At 39.9% G+C, this 21,810-nt stretch overlaps 1 protein-coding gene across 2 annotated transcripts in view; it reads right to left on the reverse strand.

The window, feature by feature from the left end:
• Positions 1-2,019: 2,019 nt before the first annotated feature.
• Positions 2,020-21,810, reverse strand: part of LOC140486280 (vang-like protein 1) — a 57,052-nt gene continuing 37,261 nt past the window's right edge. For both annotated transcript variants that reach the window (XM_072585200.1, XM_072585202.1), the window contains exons 5-8: positions 20,428-20,561; positions 11,422-11,554; positions 9,729-9,963; positions 2,020-6,093 (exon numbers count right to left, since the gene is read on the reverse strand). In XM_072585200.1, the coding sequence (XP_072441301.1) occupies positions 5,833-6,093; positions 9,729-9,963; positions 11,422-11,554; positions 20,428-20,561 (763 nt within the window). In that variant the 3' untranslated portion in view covers positions 2,020-5,832. The remainder of the gene's footprint in view (positions 6,094-9,728; positions 9,964-11,421; positions 11,555-20,427; positions 20,562-21,810) is intronic.

Genomic DNA, 21,810 nt, shown 5'->3' on the forward strand with positions numbered 1-21,810 from the left:
TTGAATAAATGGTTGTCCATTTAAGACTGCAATGACAATTTCTGTGAATCTTTAGAGTTCTCTACTTGAAACAGTCTTAATTGCTCAGTTGTTGAGCATATCTAAACACCTTTCACCTGTATTGTATATGAAGGGATGTGGATACAGTGTGGGGTGGTGGCATTTAGGCAGGTGAGCCATAATCTTGTTGAATCATAGATCAGGCTCAACAGGCTAAATGGTCCACTCCAGCTTTTATTTCCTATATTATTACAAGTTGAGCAAGTATATCAAAGCATAGGAGAAATACAGAAAAGCCCAATTGAGCTGGTACCCACCTTAAGGCATCGGAATATTAAAAAGGTGGAGAGGCCCAATAATTGTTAATATCAAAGAGAAGACGCAGGAAGAGAATGTCATGGTCTTCTATGGAATAAATAGCACAAGGTATCTAATTATGAATAATATTCATATTGACACCAGGCCATAAATGAAAGGAAATTGACTGAAAATTGGAAAAGGGACTTTGCACACTATAGATTTGGATCCTAGACTCATTCCTGGGGAGAGAGAGAGACGTTTTTTAATTGAAATAATTGTACAAAGAAAAGTTTAACAGTTTAGGTGCATACCAGTTGGAGTTTATAAGGTTGAGAGGTGATCTTATTAAAACTTTAGAGATCTTGAGGAGACTGGGTAGGGCTGATGTCTAGAAAATATTTCCTTTCCTTGGTGTGGAATCTCTGTTCAGTCTGTCAGCGTGACCCTGAGCTTCCAGTTATTTGTCAGTTTAATTCTCTATCTAACTCCAACCTTTCAATCCTCTTCTGCTACAGTCACAGGGCGGCACGGTGGCAGAGTGGTTAGCACTGCTGCCTCACAGTGCCAAAGAGCTGGGTTCAGTTCCCACTTCAGGCAACTCTTGTGGAGTTTGCACATTCTCCCCATGTCTGCGTAGGTGTGCTCCGGTTTCCTCCCACAGTCCAAAGATGTGCAGTTCAGGTGAACTGGCCATATAAAATTGCCCATAGTGTTAGGTGAAGGGGTAAATGTAGTGGAATGGGTCTGGGTGGGTTGCTCTTCGGAGGGTCAGTGTGGACTTGTTGGGCCAAAGGGCCTGTTTCCACACTAAGTAATCTAATCCAATCAAAGGTCAATGCAACCTTGAGAAACAGCACCTTATCTTTATACTAGGCCCATCGTAGTTTCTGCACTCGAACATCATTCCTCAAATTGATGAAATCTTTAGAGAAAGAAACCTGCTATTTTAACTTCTCGCAACTCCAGACCCACAGTGTTGTGGTTGACTATTAACTACCCTCTGGTCAATTGGGGATGAGCAAAAAATACTGACCAAGTATTCACATCCCACGAGACAAAAATAAGAATTGTAAACTGTGCTCCTTTTCCTTCTCTTATTCCCTTTGATTTCAGGTGGCAGGTATACAGTATTCTGCCATTCACAGCACACCTGAGCATATATAAAAGCAAATTACTATAGATGCCGTAAATCTGAAACAACCAAATGATGAAAGATCACAACCTTCAATGTCAACACTTCTGTGTTCTAGTCACTTTTTATTTCTTTACTTGCCCTATTACTCTGGCCTTGACAATACCCCAAAACATGTGTTTTTAGACTTGATCATTTAGGTATCAGAGAAGACCTCCAATGCAGCATTCTATCACAATGATTTGGAACTCTAATGCTCCACCGTATTAATTCCACTTTTGATGTACACATATTCATTGTACAGCAGACAGATATGGAGGTGGCAAAAACATGAATAAAGATTGTACTGGTTACAGATAAGTCAAGGGCAGAGCTGGTGATATTCCAGGAAACAAAAGGTATGTTTAAAATATGCTAACAAATTTGATGTTAACATGAAATGAACAGATTGAATCAGATGCCCAACTTTTTACTACCTTACATGATCACAAGGCCAGTGGCATAAGCTGCAGCTGGTATCCGTGAGGTGATACTCAAAGTAGCCAATATCCAGAAAATTAATAAAAGAACATTACTGACAAACAGAATCAGGTCAACTCTAGTTTTCCTCTTTATTTTCTCAGGAGACTCCATGTACAAAACCTGATGTGGAAATAACATTTTGCAGTTTGTTACAAAAATGTAAAATTTAGAGAATGATTTCAAAAAGAAATAAATTACTAAGGCTACATACACACACGCAATTGTTAGTGTCTATCATGCACCTATTCAATTGAAGTAGATTTAAAAACTCAGTAACTCCAAATAATGACCCTAAAATTCACAAATTCTTTTCCATACAAGGTGCAGAAGCTGGTGGTTAGTCCTTGGCTCTGTTACAAGGATAATCAATAGAAATCATTTATAAATCAATTCCTGTATAAAATTAGGTGTGTACAGTAGTTACATAGTGACACTTCAATAACACTTTCACAAGACTAGAAATCTCACGTGAGTTTACCAATCAATCTTACAGCAATGAATTTGGCTGTCAAAATCCTGTAGGATCTTGCTTCCAATTTTTTTTGCTTTACAATGATGATAATGTTTATATGTTGCATTTTAAATTCAATGTTGCATAACACAAATAAACATTTGCAGTGATATTTCTGTTAATCAAGGAGGCCAGCTTCTTAGTGCACAAACATTCTAATCCATGCAGATAAACAGAATACAGAACTGTATATACAGCAGATTCTAGTTGCTTTGATGCTACAGAATGCAACACTTAAATGGTTTTGCTCTGTAATCTGTCAACCTCTTCTACAGCTGGTAAAAACCTACTGAAAATAAGAGCATTATTCTCAAGGAAATACCAAGATTGAGATTATGGTTTAACAAATTAAAGCTGGTGTTTCCATTAAGTATTCTGTTTATTTCTTTTCACAGGAAAGCGATAAAGATTTAATTATGACCTCTTCCCCCATTAATTCCCAAGATGGAATGTCATAGGAATATCTTTGGCAATGGTACAGTGGTTTGAGTAAGTAACACTCTTGAATTCTCAGGGACTGAAAGATTATTGGGGATATGTCGGAATGGGAAATCAGATCAGGTATAACCTTATTGAATGGCAACAGGAAATTAAAGAACGAACAGCGACACAGGTATCAGAGACTGTCCAAAGCAGATTGTGTTTCTTCAGAGTGAAATACAGAACAACCTCAGTTATCCGCATGCCAATTATCTGAATTTTGGATTATCCGAAGAAGATCTCAACATCCTGTAAAAAATGTTATCCATTATCCAAACAATCAGTTATCCGAACAAAATACTCCTCGCCTCGTTTGGATAATCAAGGTTGTTCTGTACTCTTCTGGATTTCTCAGTGCTCTAAGACATACCTGAGAGTCTCAAGATAGTTAATGTGGTTCCTGCAATTTTCCAGCAGAACTAGAGCATTTTTATCTCATATCACACATATCTGACCCTAGTAGAAGTTTATTTACTTGAAATGCACACAATTTAAAAAAAACCTATTAAATTAAGCTTTTGGACCCGCAGTGTTTTTCCAGGAAATGTTTAGCAAGTGTGCATTTGTTTTTTGTGGTTACATTTCAAGTGATAAGTACAAGACTGATTTAATCAACAGTATGTTTAGAGGAATGCTACATGAAATTTGAGGTAGTTAATCCTATCACAGAGATGATGCGTAAGGAAATGCATTTACCACCTGTCTTGTAACAGAACAGACTCTCTTGACTTAGCAATTAACTTATGTATTAAAATTGATGAGCCTGTGTGTGCAAATATTGTTCCAGTCATATTGTTCCCGAAGATGATGCAAGAATCCTTTAAGGCTATACCTGACAGGCAAGTTGTATTTTTCTGCTCCAAGTTCAATCTGTACCTATTTCAATGTCACTGTGCCTCGCTCCTCCAGAGATCTTCTGGTCCTGTGCACATTCAATGTAATTACATTCTAGTCAAATCGTGTAAAAAGACATTATGTGAACTTTGTAAGCTTCTACTTCACTTCTACTCCTCCGTCCACAGCACCACCACACCCCTCCCCCTACTTACTTTGTCCTACATTTTCACTCCTTATGTGCAAGTTAGGATTGTGAAATGTACTTAAGCTGCCTTGAACTTCTTTATGGTCACCTCAATACTACTTAGCAACTGTGTAGGTAGTAGAAGCATGAATTAACATCAAACTAAAAGCTAAAAGACCGTATTTAGCTTTTACATGTTGCATCATTCATGGCCTAGATCAATCAAATGACAGGCAGCCTCAACATTTTCAAGGAGGCAACTTTATACCTCAAGCTACTAGGTTACCAGTCTTGTGTGCTTGGCATTGCACTGGTGTATCAATGAGTCAGCAATTAAAAATTATTAAAGCAAACTGAACAAGGAGACAGAGAAAGATGTCCTGACATGGCACATCAATCAAGAAGAAAAACCTTTTTCTGGACCAATTAACCTGTATGTAAATTAAAAGACACTGAAATTAAACAACAGAAATCAAATGATGCTGTAAGATCAATTTGTAAATTCATTGCCATAGAGGATTTAGCTTTGGGTAAAAACAAGCCAAACATATTTCTGATGCAACCAAGTTTGTATTTAGAAGATAGCTCGGCATGGTCTGATATGTACATTGGACAAATACTGTACTCTGCTCCTGATTGGATAAAACATTCTTTACAAGATGTCAATTAAAAAATTGCTTAAAACAAGTTCTGTTAAAAAATAAAATAGAAGATTCAAAGGCCACAACCGTTAAAAAAAGTAAAAAAAAGTAAATTATTTTTCAGAATTCTGACAGCAAATATTTTTGTATAAAAATTCCTTAAGTGGGAGTGCAGTGCATTGCGGGCAATAGATGAGCCAGCAAGGCACATTTTGCATTGCACTACAAGAGGTAAAAATGTGAAAGAAACGGATACACAGTCCTCAGTTAAAGAATGCAGTTTCTACTGGGCAGACCCCAGGATATTAAACAAGATGGAAATATGGAGTATTTTACATGCCTGAACCTTTCAGAAATACATGTTACTGATTTTAGTGTGCATGAGTAAAAAAAAACAAAAAAAAAATCAACCTAATGGTCATTCTTTGCTGTACAAATGTGCTCTAATGTCCTAAACACATCTTAAGTGTTTCTTTATTCAAGCACTTCCCAAGCCCTCAAGGTGATATAATCAAGACCATTTCCAATTTAGTGTTAGTTTTTTTTGGCGGGTGGGGGGGAATGGTGAGGGGGAATTTCTTCCCTATCTTTACATTACCTGCCTAAGGTAATACATCTACATAAACTCCACATACTGGATAAACACTATCTATATTGTAACAATGCTTACACTGTGCAAGTCTACATTTGTGAACCACATCTTCCAAGCATATAGCCTGGGAAAAGCTGGTTTTCTAGAACACTAGTACTGGAAAGATGGGATTTATCTACATCTTCATTTGCAGAAAGTTTTCTAGAAATCACCATCGATAGCCAGTGTCACCAGTCTCTTCAAATGAAAGCCCAAATCTTGAGAAACACACGCACACACAGAGCTTCCAAAGAATTTTCTCCAGAGGGCAAGATGATCTACATACAAAGAACTGAGTCTCTAGAAACAAATAGAAAGACAGTGCATTTCTCTCAAAACAGAAAATGTTCAGTTTCTAGAGGTCCATTGCTATAATGCTGGTATCTGGAAGTAGGCTGATACAGTTCCCAATTAGGGTAAAAGAGGCAAGCACATGATAGATGGAGTACCTTTTCTTGAAAATTTATACAAGTTTAGGTCTCCAGTATTTAGGAAAAGAAATCTAAACATGGTCAAAATATAAAACCCTTCCCCATCCAAAGTGCAGTTGGATTATCTGACTGATCTGCCATGTTTGTCCTTGGCATGAAGAGTTTATACTGATGTCTCAGACTGAAGACGCAGCACAAACTTGTGAGATTTTGGATCAATGAACTCCTCAGAGAGTTTGATGAAAGGGATTTTTTTCACGACCACTATCAGGCTGAAGTCAAGACATTTCAGAGTGAAAACCAAGCCGTCCTTCAAGCCATTGGTCACAGCCTCTTCGCTACTCAATGTCCACTGACTGGCCAACCATCTGTTCTTATCATACTGAAGAGTAGGTCCTGGGTTCAGATAACGCTCCAAAAAGGCCTATAAAAGAATATCACAGAGGGAAGGAGATAGTTTAAAACAGACTAAAATAAAACTTCATTACAAAAGTAATAAATCACAGGAGAAGTGGAATGATTAGCAATATGTAGAACATCTGAAAAAGACTTTTACATAGTTCACAAAGTAAATTCCAATTAATTATTTAGTTTTGGTAACTTTCTAGGCTTTAAAAATCTAATTCAAACATTAAAATAGAGGTTCAAAAATAAAAAACAATCTTAATTTAAAGCTTTTGGTTAGGAATTTAATTTGTGGATGCATGTTAATTCCAGTAATACTTTAAAGTAAACTGTTTCATATATTTAAATACATAATATTTGAGCATTGCTGCGTATTGTGACCTTCAATGAGAAATTCCCCTATATACAGATATTTCAATAAAAATGGACAATTCAGATGAGCAAACAGATATAAACATATAGCTGGGATTACACAGACATGACTGCAGCATGACCAGGGATGAGCAGACCAAAAGAAAAATGAGGTGGTGTAACATTGCTGGTATGAGTAAATACCGCAAAAGTGAGGAAGGACATTAGCTCCAGTGAAGTGAAACCTGTATGGGTAGAAATACTACTGGGCAGAAAATGATAGTGGAGGTTGTATATACACCCAAACTGCCCATGTAATGTTAAGAACATACTAAACAGGAAATTAGAGGGGCAAGCAATAATGGTACAGCTGTAATTATGGATGACTTTAATCTGTATACAGATTGGGCAAATCAAAATCAGCAGCGATCGAATAGAGAAAGTGTTCTTGACATGTGTACAAAATCGTTTTCTGTATCAATATGCTGAGGAACCAACCAATGAAGAGGCCATCATAGACTTTCCGGCATTGTAAAAGGAATAATTGGCAAGCTAATCGCACAAGGGACATTGGGGAACAATGACCATAACGTAACAGAATTCTTCAGTAACATCAAGATGACACTTTTAATTCTGACACCAGGGTCTTGAATCTAGATAAAAGAAACTATGATTGTATGAGGGGCAAGCTTGCTGTGCTAAATTGGGGAACATTACTTAAGGGACCACAGTGGAAAGGTAACAGCAAACAGTTCAAGAACGCTTGGAGGAACTATGACAATTGTCCACTTCTGTCTGGCACAAAAATAAAACAGCAAAGGTGGCCTAGCTGTGGCTAAGTAGGGAAATTAGAGATAATATTAGATCTAAGGAAGTGCCATACAAATTGGCCAAAGAAAACTAGCAGACCTGAGGATTTGGAGCAGTTTAGATTTCAGCAAAGGAGGATAAAGAGATTGATTAAGAGGGAGAAAAGAGAGTAGGATAAGCTTGCACGGTAAGTTATAATGGAAACAAAGAGATGCAGACCAAATTAAATATGTTTTTTGGGTTCTGTCTTCACAAAGGAGACCTAAATAAACCAACAATGTTAGGGAACACAGGGTCCAGCGAGAGGGAATAACTGAAGTAAATCAGTATAAGTAGGGAAAAGATGTTACAGGAAATTGATGGGATTAAAGGCTGGTTAATCCCTAGGACCCAATATGCTACATTGCAGGACATTTAACGAGGGCAACTTTTTCACGCAGAGGATTGTGTTTGTATGAAATGAGCTGCCACAGGAACTGGTGGAAGCTGGTACAATTAGAACATTTAAAAGGCATCTGGATGGGAATTTGAATAGGACGGGTTTAGAGGGGTATGGGCTAAATGCTGGCAAATGGGACTAGGTTAATTTAGGATATCAGGTTGGCATGGAAGAGTTGGACTAAAGGGTTTGTTTCCGTGCTGTATATCTCTAGGACTTTAAGTGGCCCTACAAATACCAGATGCATTGGTGATCATTTTGCAAGATGCTATAGACTCTGGAATAGCTCCCATGGACTGGAGTTTAGCTACTGAAAATCCAGTATTTAAATAAAAGGAGGTAGGAGAGAAAACAGGGAATTATAGAATAGCTAGCCTGACACTGGTAGTATGAAAAATGCTACAGTTAATAGCAAAAGATTTAATAACAGTACTTGGAAAACAGAGGCAGGATCGGACAGAGTCAGCATGAATTTTTGAAAGGGAAACTATGCCTGACAAATCCATTGGAACTTTCTCAGGATGTAACTATTAGGTTGATCTGAGGGAGCCAGGGATGTGGTTCACTTGGACTCTCAGAAAGCTTTTGATAATTTTATATATTAATCTCCTCTGTGAAACCTTAAGAGACGTGGGATTGGGGGTGGTGTACTGACATAGAATCCTTACAGTGCATAAAAGAGGTCATTTGAACCACTAAGCCTGCACCAACCCAGCCCCACCCTATCCCAATAACTCTATTTACCATAACTCAAACCCACCTAACCTACATAACTCTGGAAACTACGGGCCAATTAACACAGTCAACCATCCAACCTGTACATTTTTGGACTGTGGAAGGAAACCGGAGCATCTAGAGAAAATCCATGCAGACACAGGGAGACTGCGCAAACAGATAGTCTCCCAAGGTTGGAACTGAACCTGGTCCCTGGTGCTGTGAAGTGCTAATCACTGAACCAAGGCAGTGTCCGTTGGTGGCAAAAATAGAAAGGCAGATTATCATCTGAATGGGAATATATTGGAAAGGGGAAGATGGAATGAAACCTGGGTGTCTTTGTACACCGATCGCTGAAAGTAAGCATACAGGTGCAAAATGCAGTGAAGACAACAAATAATTAGCCTTCATAGCAAGAAGATATCAGTATAGGAGCAGGGATATCTTGTTGCAATTAAACAAGACTTTCACAAGACCACACTTGGAGTATTGTGTGCAGTTTTTATCTCCTTTTCAGAGGAAGAATGTTCTAGCTATAGAAGGAGCTCAACAAATCTTTGCCAAACTGATTCCTGGGTTGCAGGACTGATGCATGAAAAAAGATTCGATCAATTAGGATTGTATTTGTTGAAGTTCATAAACATGAGGGGGAATCTCATGGAAACATAAAATTCTAACAGGACTAGACAGGATAAATGCAGAAAGGATGTTCCATTGACTGGGGAGTTTGTAACCAGGGGTCACAGTCTAAGAAGGTAGGCCATTTAGGGCTGAAATAAGGAGAAATTTCTTCACCCAGTGAGTGATGAGTCTGTGGAATGCTCTGCCACAAAATGTGCTTGAAACCAAAACATTGATTCTTTTCAAGAGGAATCTGATGTAGTTCTTAGAGCTAAAGGGAGAAAAGGTTATGGGGAGAAAGCAGGAAGAGGGACTGATTTAGATGTTCAGCCATGATCATCATGAATAGCAGGGCATCCACAAAAGGTCTACTTCTACATATTTTCATTTTTTTCCTCCTTCATTCCTTTTACTGCGCTAAGTCGCAGACAAGAACCAGACTTTCCACCTTGAGTATTAACTTCCACCATACAGTCGAGTTACAGCTGGAAAGCCATTTTTGATAGGTAGTTAACAGGTTCCATTGGGTAGTTTCAACAATGAATGTCTAGCTTGCAAGCTTCTCCATTTAAAATTATACAGTCTTAGCAATTTACATTTTGGCAAAATTATCAAGTCCGATGAGGGATTTGCATTACAAGCACATTTTTCGGGTTTGCAGACTTGTTTGGATCAGCTATTATTTTCAGTGGTACCTTAGATAACAGAGTGTGAAATACCTTTGGAGTCATGTTGTTAGTAACACAGAATGCCAGGTGTTGCAGGATGCTCTCCATGGTATGGTAGTGTTGCTGTCTGGTGGTACGGAGATACTTTTGTAATGCTCTCGCCATTGAAGGGAAGATGGACTGTGCTGCATTTAAAGGATCCATCACCTCTCCAGGAGCTTTCTGTTGCTCATCATCCTGAAGCCGCCTAATGTGAGTAAAAGCCTCTTCAACTGCTACCACTAACCTGAAAATCATAAAACAAACAGAAAGCAGTAATGATCAATTTTCTGAACTTTCCGGTGAAAATATTGCATGCGTCCATGCTTTATTCCTTGGAGTGAAAAGTAACAGAATGAAAATTGACTATGTCACATTAGAAATTACAATCCAAATGTCAGGTTCAATCATCAGGTGGTTAAAACAGTTATGAACTGTTTAATAGCAAATACGGTATGAAATAATTAGGTTACGTACAAAATAGTTTTAGCTAAACGCACTGCAGTGGAAGTAGAATGCTTTGGAACATTTTAGGCCATTTAATCAGGTTAATTTGAATATTAATCTGCTCTAAATCCTTCCACAACCGGCAATTATTTTTGAAAAAAGGTCATCTTGGTTACAACGTAACCAGAAGTAATGATAAAATGACCAAAATGATCCATATTCTCAAGGTGAATGGTACGAAATATGTGGAGGGTGAAATTTCCATTTCATGAATCTCAAAAAGAACTTGAGTGAAAGCACACTCGCGATCCTTTCCACCCAATGCAGAAATCAGTTATGTTTAATGGAGGCAGGGTAAAATCTACTACCTTTAGTTTCGACACCCAGAGAAGATGATTTTATCTTCTTTAAACACAAATTGAGTTGAGCAATGTCAGGAGTCTCTCTGTTGAATGTTAAGAAACATGACTCCAAATGGCAGCTAAATTTGTGAAACTGCATGAAACAACAGCACAATTCAGCTGAGATAAATTGTCAAGTCAGTTCTCTTTCTTTTGACAACCGTAATTCTGAATGCAGGTACCATATTAGGCTGAAGCTACCCTGCACTACAATTTCAGTTGAGCCAGAGAGTTGCAAAAGGGCATGATTGATCTTGCCCCAAAAAGATATTATGCCTGCATTTTCACTCCAGACCAGCACCAAAATTTTCTATTGATGAACTTCTGTAATTTGAAGGCAATAGTTGCCTGAAGAATTTTGCCACAAGTTGTGCATTTCTACCATGGTCTAAGCATAGCTGTACTCTTGCGCACAATCTTATCTTCCAGGTCCCTTCTGTAGACTGAATATAGATTGTCATGCTTCTCCCTTTTTAATTTAATCAATATTCAACTCATTACATACTTTAGGTCACTGGGCCTGCCTTGCAGAAAATAAGAGATCTGATGAGTACCCAGTAAAGGATGTGCCCAAACACCTTTCCAATCCTGCCCACCTCAGATTTAATGCAAATTTGTCTGCATTGGGTCAGAAGGTCTTACTGTCCACACCATTATCACAATACTACTCATTCAGACCAAATTAAAATTAACATTCCCTTTAAACTGAATCAAAATTCAATCTGTTCAATCCACTGATTCTCTAACAGGAAAGCTCTACTCTTAAGTTACACAGAACAGAAATTTAAAGAAGTGCATTTCCAAGTGTTTCCATGTTGAACAAGCCTGTTTATGACATATTTAGATACTACCATTACCTTGCACGTCGCTTCCTCACCCTCCGATCATGCTCTGCTTCCTCGTAGTACAGCTCATTGTGACTTGAATCACGCCTTCTCGCTGCTGCAGCAATCATTGCACGAGACTGTCCAGCTGCATTGTTTCCAGGACCTGGATGTAATTACATGGCAAAGGATAAAATAAATACTGAAAACAACAAATGCTGGAGATCACGGTGGATTAGACAGCATCTATGGAGAGAGAGAGAGAGAGTAAGTTAACGTTTCGAGTCTAGATGATTCTTTAGAGCTGAAGTAAAGCGTGGAGGGGACAGCAATTATGCTATTGTGTGGGGGCAGTAGTGATATCAGGGGTCTAGGGACAGACAGACATGTCAGCATGCAAGCAGGACCTGGTGTAAAAATTAACAGCTACGGGAAGGACATCCAATAAAATAAACATGGTTTGTTCAGACCATCAACGAGCGATCAACCACTGATTGAGGCAACCTGCTTGCCATATCTTTCTCTAAGTAGTCTGAGGCCGTTGGCAGAATGTCAAAACAACCAAATAGGTTGCAAACTTCAATAAATTGCACAACTATAGATAATTCATGATACATAACTTGTCATCTTTAACATTATATCTTAGAAAACAGTTAAGATTGTAACTTTGCAGTTGTAAATCAACACACGGATTCTTTTGCTACTGGTTTCAGTTTAAAAAGCAAATGATCTGTCACGCCTGGCTCCAGCAGTATTATGGAGACACAGTGTTGAGTGCCTCATGAGTTGCTGTGAGATGACTTCTGCATTTGAAGAGTAATGGTGTATGGAAAATTAAACAGGGCAACATATCATGGGAGAACAGTATAGCACCATTTTCCCAAAATAGACTTTGTGCTGGTAAACAGGATATATAAATGAAGTTAGTAAATGCCAAATTAATTTTACCCATGAAGCATACCTGCATCAGTTTATTCGCATTTTAATTGTCTTTTCTGCTTGCAAAACAAATAGGTTTTTTCTTAAAAAAACATCATGTTCCCTCATACATGTATAGAAAATTTCCATGAGTCGATATAACCACGGACAATGTAATAAAGGACAATATTGCTGTTCAAAATACTGGCATTCCCTCCCTAACAGCGTTATGGGTCTGTCTATAGGACATGGACGGCAGCGGTTCAAGAAGGCAGCTCACCACCACCTTTGCATGTGCAACTAGAAGGGGGAATAAATGCTGGCCATATTTAATCACAGATTAATGTTTTTTTAATGCTCCACTTGTGAAAACTGTTATAAATCTCTTCACAGTTTCTGACAATTGTATCACAATCACTGCTCTTATGCATAAAGAATATTTAAATGAGGAAAATGAAAGACTATCATTGAAAAATGTGTAACAATAAATTCATGGAAAGATAGCCCATTTGTTTTCTTATTTCATGTGAGGAGTCAAACCTCAGCTCACCACAAAAATGCATCCAAAACTGGAAACTGAGAAAATAAGGAAATCTAATCTTCGGATTATCAATTCCAGTATGACCGTCACTCACTTGAAGCTCTGAATTAGCGATGGTCAATAAATGCTGCCCTATCCAATGAATAATTTTTTTAAAAATTTCAATTAAAGAAGAAATTTTTGGACTTCCAATTTTTTTGAAAATAATTTGCTATCCTTGATCTGCTTTTGAATGTTGCTTGCCAGTCAGTTCAGTGCAACAAAATTTCTTACCAAGGGTGGAAATTCTGAAAGGTGTGAAAATAGGCAAGTCCCCTGGGCCGGATGGGATTTATTGTAGGTTTCTCTGGGAAGCCAGGGAGGAGACTGCAGAGCTTTTGGTCTGATCTTTATGTCATCATTGTCTACAGGAATAGTGCCAGAAAACTGAAGGATAGCATTTATTGTCCCCTTATTCAAGAAGGGGAGTAGAGACAACCCTGGTAATTCCAGACCAGTGAGCCTTACTTCAGTTGTGGATAGAGTGTTAGAAAAGGTTATACGAGATAGGATTTATAATCATCTAGAGAGGAATAAGTTGATTAGGGATAGTCAAATGGTTTTGTGAAGGATATGCGGTGCCTCACAAACCTTATTGAGTTCTTTGAGAAGGTGACCAAACAGGTGAAGTGTTAGATATGGTCTATATGGATTTCAGTAAGGCATTTGATAAGATTCCCCATGGTAGGCTATTGCACAAAATAGAGAGGCATAGGATTGAGAGTGGTTTAATGGTTTGGATCAGAAATTGGCTAGTTGAAAGAAGACAGAGGGTATTTTCACGCCTTTCAGAATTTCCACCCTTGGTAAGAAATTTTGTTGCACTGAACTGACTGGCAAGCAACATTCAAAAGCAGATCAAGGATAGCAAATCATTTTCAAAAAAATTGGAAGTCCAAACATTTCTTCTATAAATGAAATTTTTAAAAAAATTATTCATTGGATAGGGCAGCATTTATTGACCATTGCTGATTCAGAGCTTCAAGTGAGTGAGGGTCATACTGGAATTGATAATCCGAAGATTAGATTTCCTTATTTTCTCAGTTGATGGGAAATGTTCATCCTGGAATTCAGTTACTAGTGGTGTATTGCAAGGATCGATTTTGGGGCCACTGCTATTTTGTCATTTTTATAAATGACCTGGATGAGGGTATAGAAGGATGGGCTAGTAAATTTGCGGATGACAATAAGGTTGGTAGAGTTGTTGATAGTGCTGAAGGATGTTGCAAGTTACAGAGGCATATACATATGCTGCAGAGCTGGGCTGAGAGGTGGCAAATGGAGTTTAACGCAGAAAAGCATGAGGTGATTCACTTTGGAAGGAGCAACCGGAATAAACAGTACTGGGCTAATGGTAAGATTCTTGGTAGTTAGATGAGAAGAAAGATCGCGGTGTCCATGTACATAGATTCTTGAAAGTTGCCACCCACGTTGATAGGGTTGTTCAGAAGGCATCTGGTGCATTAGCTTTTATTGATAGAGGGATTGTGTTTCAGAGCCATGAGGTCATGCTGTAGCTGTACAAAGCTGTGCTGTGGCCACACTTGGGAGAATTGCACACAGGTCTGGTCGCAGCATTATAGGAAGGATGTGGAAGCTTTGAAAACGGGTTCAGAGGAGATTTACTAGGATATTGCCCGGTATGGAGAGAAGGTTTTATGAGGAAAGGCTGAGGGACTGGAGGCTGTTTTCATTAGAGAGAAGGTGGTTGAGAGGTGACTTAATTGAGACATAAGATAATCAGAGGGGTAGATAGGGTGGACAGTGAAAGCCTTTTTCCTTGGATGGTGACGACTAGCACGAGGGGACATAGCTTTAATTTGAGCGATTATAGATTTAGGACAGACGTTAGAGGTAGTTCCTTTACTCAAAGTAGTAGGGACGTGGAATGCATTGTCGGCAACAGTAGTAGAATTGTCATATTTAACTGCATTTCAATAGCCATTAGATTGGCATATGGATGAAAATGGAATAGCATAGATGGACTTCAGATTGGTTCCACAGGTTGGGTTCTAAGTTTGTAGAAGATGTTTCTTTATTTATTTGCGAGATATGGACATTGCTGGATAGGCCAGCATTTACTGCCCATCCCTGACTGCCCAGGAGGCAATTAAGAATCAACCACGTTGTTGCTTGTCTGAAGTCACAAAGCCCTGGCCAGGTAAGAACAACAGTTTCCTCCCCTAAAATACATTGTTAAACAGATAGGTTTTTGTGACAATTCATAAGGATTTGTAAGGTCACGATTAAATCCTTAATTCCAGGTTTTTAATTGAATTATAATTTCACCATGGTAAAAATTCAAACGAGAGTCTCCAGTGGTAACATTAAGTGGTAACATTTGAGGTCCATGGACTCTTCTTCAGAACTGATTGGGGGTTGAAAAGGTTGGTGGATATGCAAAAGAAGGGGGGAGGGGATGGGGGAGGAGTAAATGATAGGTAAACAGTTTGGTGGACAAAGGAGTGGGTAAAGGTCATCCTGGGGCAAAGAACAACTGCTAATGGGATTACAAAGTTAAAAATCAGACAAGACCAGGTTATAGTCCAACAAGTTTAACTGGAAGCACTAGCTTTCCGAACGCAACTCCTTCATCAGGTGGTTGTGGAGTACACAATTGTGAGACACAGAATTTATAGCAAAAGTTTACAGTGTGATGTAATTGAAATTAGACATCGAAAAATACCTTGATTATTTGTTCGAATACCATGATAGCTTCACTTCTTTCATGTGTAAATCACAAAACATTTTTTTATATAAAAAGTTGCATTCTCAGGTTAACTGTAACAATTGGTGTCAGCTAGACAATATGTTGAAGATATTAGCCCCCTGTTTTCTCTGTTTGCGTATAATGTTTAGATTGATTCTAATCTAAAAAGTGAGATAAAAGAGTCTTACATGAATTCATGCAGTTTTTAAGCAAAGTACAATGTAAGTCTACAAGTACAAATTAACCCCACAAACGTATATGTGTGCATGTGGGTCTTAGTGTGTGCACGCGCTCGTGTATGTGTGTGTGTGTGTGTGTGTGTGTGTGTGTGTGCGCGTGTGTGCGTGTGTGCGTGTGTCTCTGTCTGTCTGGGTTGGGGAGGGGTTGAGTGTATCTGTGAGAGAGTGTATATCTGTGTGTATGTCAGTGTAGTGTCTCTTAGGTCTGTGACAGGGTGCATGTGAGTATGTGGAAATGTGCGTGTCAGCAAGGGTGTGTGCGAGTGTCTTGTGTGCGCCTGTGTATACGTGTGTCCATGTCAGTGTATAGGAGTGCATGCACACGCACGTGTGTGTGTAGTGCAATGGTGGTCACCTGTAGTGTGACATGAACCCAAGGTCCCAGTTGAGGCCCTCCCTATGGGTATGGAACTTAGCTATCAGCCTCTGCTCGGCCACTTTTCGCTGCTGCCTGTCCCGTAGTTCGGAGAATGGTCACCCGAAGGTCAGAGGTCGAATGCCCTGAACCGCTGAAGTGTTCCCCAACTGGGAGGGAACACTCCTGTCTTTTGACTGTTGTGCGGTGCTCATTCACCTGTTGCCGTAGCCTTTGCTCGGTTTCCCCAATGTACCGTGCCTCAAGGCATCCTTGCCTGCAACGTATAAGGTAGACAACGTTGGCTGAGTCACATGAGTACCTGCCATGTACATGGTGGGAGGTGTCCCTACATGTAATGGTGGTATCCATGTCCACACTCTGACACATCTTGCAGCGCCTACCATGACAGGGTTGTATGGAGTTGTCCTGAAAGCCAGGCAGCTTGCTACGAACAATGATCTGTTTGAAGTTCGGCAGTTATTTAAAGGCAAGCAGTGGAGGTGTGGGGAAGGTCTTGGCAAGGTGCTCATCCTCATTGATAATGCGTTGCAGGTCACGAAGAACATGGTGTAGTTTTTCAGCTCCTGGGAATTCTGGACAACGAAGGGTACCCTGTCAGTTGCAGCACGTGTCTGTCTCCTGAGGAGGTCATTTCGGTTTCTTGCTGTGGCAAGTTGGAACTGGCGGTTGAGGAGTTGAGCATTGTACCCCATTCTTATGAGGGCATCCCTGAGTACTTCCAGGTGCCCGTCACGTTCCTCCTCATCTGAACAGATCTGGTGCATGCGGAGGCCTTGTCCAAAGGGGATGGTTGTTTTAATATGTTTTGGGTGGAAGCTGGAGAAGTGTAGCATTGTGAGGTTGTCTGTGGGTTTGCGGTAGTGTGTGGTGCTGAGGTGTCCATCCTTGATGGAGATGCATGTGTCCAAGAATGAGACAGATAGTCGAGAGTAGTCCATGGTGAGTTTGAAGGTGGGATGAAACTTGTTGATATCACGATGTAGTTTTATCAGTTACTCCTCGCCGTGGGTCCAGAGGAAGAAAATGTCGTCAATGTACCTGGTGTATAATGTTGGTTGAAGGTCCTGCGTAGAGAAGAAGTCTTGTTCGAACCTGTGCATGAAGGTGACCGACTGTGTGGAGTTTGCACATTCTCCCAGTGTCTGCATGGGTTTCCTCTGGGTGCTCTGGTTTCCTCCCACAGTCCAAAGATGTGCAGGTCAGGTGAATTGACCATACTAAATTGCCCGTAGTATTAGATGAAGGGGTAAATGTAGGGGTATGGGTGGGTTGCGCTTCGGCAGGTCGGTGTGGACTTGTTGGGCTGAAGGGCCTGTTTCCACACTAAGTAATCTTAAAAAAAAATTTGTATATTGGGATGCAAATTTGGTCCCCATGGCTGTTCTGTGTCTGGATGAAGAACTGGTTGTCAAAGGTGAAGACGTTGTGATCGAGGATAAAGTGGATGAGTTATAGGACGGTATTTGGAGATTGGCGGTTGTTGGTGTTGAGTACTGAGGCTGTTGCCCCGATGCCATCATTGTGGAGGATGCTGGTGTAGGGTGCCGAAACGTCCATTGTGATGAGGAATGTTCCCGGTTTGACTGTCCATGGGTGCTGAGTTTCTGTAATAAATCCGTAGTGCCGTGACAGAAGCTGGGGATCCCCTGTACAATGGGTTTCAAGATGCCTTCAATATAGCTGGAGTGATTCTCACACAGGGTCCAACACACATTCCTGTTGTGTTGGCCTTGTGTACCTTTGGAAGGCAAAACTCACCTACACGAGAAGTACATGGGATGAGGGCACGTAGGGGGAACTCTGAAGGTATGGATCCAAAGTCCTGATCAATGCGTTTAATTCACAGGTGTGTTCTTTGGTCGGATCAGCTGATAGTCACCTGTAGTGTTCCTGGTTGTTCAGTTGTCGGTACACTTAGTTGCAGTAATCTGTTCTATTCTGAATGACAATAGCTCCTCCTTTATCTGCTGGTTTGATGACAATGTTGTGATTGGTTCTGAGAGCCTGAATAGCATTGCGTTGTGAACGGGTGATATTTTGCTGTACCTTGTGGGTAAGGCTGATGAATCTGGCATTTATATATTTCCAGATGGTTTGAGCATACATGTCAAGCCCAGGGCAGCAGCCCTCTGGTGGAATCCAAGTTGACACCTTCTTTGGTCACTCCGCTACAGATCCATGTGATGACTGTTCCAGTTCATCAGTGGGCTCAGTGGGATCACTGCTGGCACCTTGAAAGAATTCCCGGAGACTCATTTGTCGATGAACTCCTCAGTGTCTGTTGCAAGAACCAATGGGTCCATTTTGGTGGTGGGGCAGAAGTTGAGACCTCTGCTCAGGACTTCAATCTCTTCCGGTTGAAGGGGGTGGTCGATAAGTTGATAATAGACTTCCCCGCAGTGATAATGTTACCAACTGTGGTGCCAGGGTGGTCTTTGGTATTACTGGTGAGAATGCCAAGTTTCTCCAGTTTTTTGTTCTTGGTGCGCATGTACATGGTGTAGTTTTGTCATCTTGTCTGTTTGGCAATGTCGCGTAATTGTACTGCTGTATCCTGAGCGCAGGATGACAGTGTGGACTCCATCTGAATTTCAAGGTTGTGGCGCCTGCTGTAGAGTTGGTGCACGAGATGATTGAGGAGTTCGAGAGGTGTGCGGTGGCAAAGTTTCTCTGTGTAGTCTGTGTTGTAGGTTGTACTTTGCTCAAAAACTGCATGGATTCATGTAAGACTCTGTTATCTCACTTTTTAGATTAGAATCAGTCTAAACATTATGGCACAGACAGAGAACACCTTCAACATATTGTCTAGCTAACACCAATTGTTTAAAGTTGCATTCTCAGGTTAACTGTAAAAAAGTTCTGTGATTTACTCATGAAAAAAGTGGTATTCAAACAGATGAAAGACTCAACAAACAATCAAGGTATTTTTAAATCTATAATTTCAATTACATCACACCTGCAAACTTTTGTTATAAATTCTGTATCTTACAATTGTGTACTTCACAACCACCTAAAGAAGGAGCAGTGCTCCGAAAGCTAGTGCTTCCAATTAAACCTGTTGGACCATAACCTGGTGTTGTATGATTTTTAACTTTGTAATTGTAACCCCAGTCCAACACCGGCATCTCCAAATCATGCTAATGGAATTGTTAGTGGCAGCAGTCCATATGATGACAAGGCATGGTGTATGGGGGTTGGGGTAAGAACATGGAAGGAGGTGCTCAGGCCCTACATTTACTGATCTTGATCTTGAGTCCAAAAGATTGAAGGGTTGCACCTTTTCCTTTACCAAGCTTTTCCTAGCAACAAACCCGTTCTGAAGAAGTCACTGAACCTGAAATGTTCACTCTGCTTTCTCTCCACAGATTCTATTTGACCTGTTGAGATTTTCCAGCAATTTCTGATTTTGTTTCTGATTTCCAGAAGCTGCAGTTCTTTTTTTCTCCCCAGAACATTACTTGAGTCTCTAGCTGAATAGTCTAAAGAATATCTAAATTCCTGCCCCTCCAGTTGCCAGCACAAGATTCCAGTGAATAACTAGACATTGCACTGAATAAAATGCAACACAGTTTAACCATCACCAAATACTCTCTGTCATTCACTTAATGAAGGGAATTTGCTGCAATGAATCCAGAAAGCCATAGTAGTGGACCTTTTGGCAATATGCAAGAGTTCCACAGGAGTTGGGATTCCAGCTGGGAAGACAGATTTTACAGGCTCCATCCTGGTTGGAATTCCAACATTAGTGTAAAGGAGAAAAGATGGCATCAAATCTTTTTCAAAAGTGTCACGGAGGTGGACCACATGCTTCTGAAACTACACTTTGCACTAGTTAAGGACTTGAATTTATTGGCTTTGATCAGTTTAGGTAGTTGTGCATTATTGTTTTGGCATTTACAAAGTTTTATGGGTTTGTATGCAATCTTGTCGTTTCCTTCCAGAGAAAAGGAGGAAATTTAATCTATGCATGATCATATCCAATATGACCCTCGCTCATCTGAAGCTCTGATTCAGGGATGGTCAATAAATGTTGGCCTACCCAAAGATACCTACATTCCATCGAATAGGCACAATTCTGTTTTATGTATTTTCATAGATTTAAAAACCTTAGTTATGGTCCCTTAGCAAGTCACTTAAAAGAGCACAGGACAGATAGAAAATATATATTTTTTGAGGGTCACATTCTTGCTGGATTGTGTCTGTATGAACTTACCATCTACATTGTAGACTTTCAGTCCAGCCATATGTTTGGCTGCACGAGATTTTGCGGCAGTCAAGAGTGCTGGATTGTGGACAGTGAAATCCTTGTAGTAATTCTCCAGAATGACAAGGGCAGCTCGTTGGATACTGAAAATACAGGATAACATTTCTGAATATAAAAGAAATGAAACAGTGAAATAGCTCAATTAATTCTTCCTCAGACCTCAATCCTCTCAGTTCGGTGATTAAGGACCATGACTAAAATGGATATTCAACTTTACTTTTTAAAGTAGTCTGTCCTTACTTATATTGTTTGTGTCAGAGCTATATTAGATTACTTACAGTGTGGAAACAGGCTCTTCGGCCCAACAAATCCACACCGACCCTCCAAAGAGCAACCCACCCAGACCCATTCCCCTACATTTACCCCTTCTACTAACACTACGGGCAATTTAGCATGGCCAATTCACCTAACCTTGCACATTATTGTGTTTGTGGGAGGAAACCCACGCAGACACGGGGAGAATGTGTAAACTCCACACAGGAGTGTGGAGGGATTGTGAAGGCAGGAATTGAACCCGGGTCTCTGGTGCAGTGAGGCAGCAGTGCTAACCACTGTGCCACCCAATATATGGCAACTCGATTGAGCATCTTGAGCAATTTAACTTGCTCAATGCATAGTATAAAGTTTTTGCAAGACTGCTAAAAAGCAACATCTGAAGAAATCTTAGAATTAAAAAAAAGACTTCTGTGGTTCCTTGTGACACAGTGAGTAAACTTCATATTTTGAAACAAACTTTCAAAGTTCTCAGGAACAAGCAGAGTTGAGGCATTACGTAGTAACTTAATACTTATTACAACAGGAACTATTAAGCTGACTCTTCTGTCCATACTGTATCTAAGAGGCCTGAATAAAAATTTCTGGAATGGACTTCAACTTACATTCACATTTTAGGAATCAACCCTTCAACTACACACTGCTTTGTGCAAGTCTGAGTAAAATCTTTGAGTAGTAGAGTTCAACTTGGTTAAACAATATTTTCTATCAGTCCTGATGACAAACAAGAGTTTTACCTCAATTTCTAACCCAATTACTACTATTGATGGATTCTGTTTCTTCTAAGCACTTCCATAAAAGCCAGTGTTTCACCAATCATCCACCCCCATGGTCATAAGCATGGTAATGACTAATTGTACTAAAGGCAGAGTTGGGATTAACAAGTTAGAAATACTGTGATGTCCTCTTCACTCAACTACAGATCAAAGCCAAAATTCATCATGGTTCCTTTCAATTTGTGCTAGGTACAGACACAGTTCTATAGGCTGATGCTCTGATAGACAGTAAAGTTCCAGCACATTGCATTCTTTTTGAGAAGAGGGACATGAAAAGAAATAA

Source organism: Chiloscyllium punctatum, chromosome 15 (genome assembly GCF_047496795.1).
Source record: "Chiloscyllium punctatum isolate Juve2018m chromosome 15, sChiPun1.3, whole genome shotgun sequence".
In the NCBI taxonomy this organism is placed as follows: domain Eukaryota; kingdom Metazoa; phylum Chordata; class Chondrichthyes; order Orectolobiformes; family Hemiscylliidae; genus Chiloscyllium; species Chiloscyllium punctatum.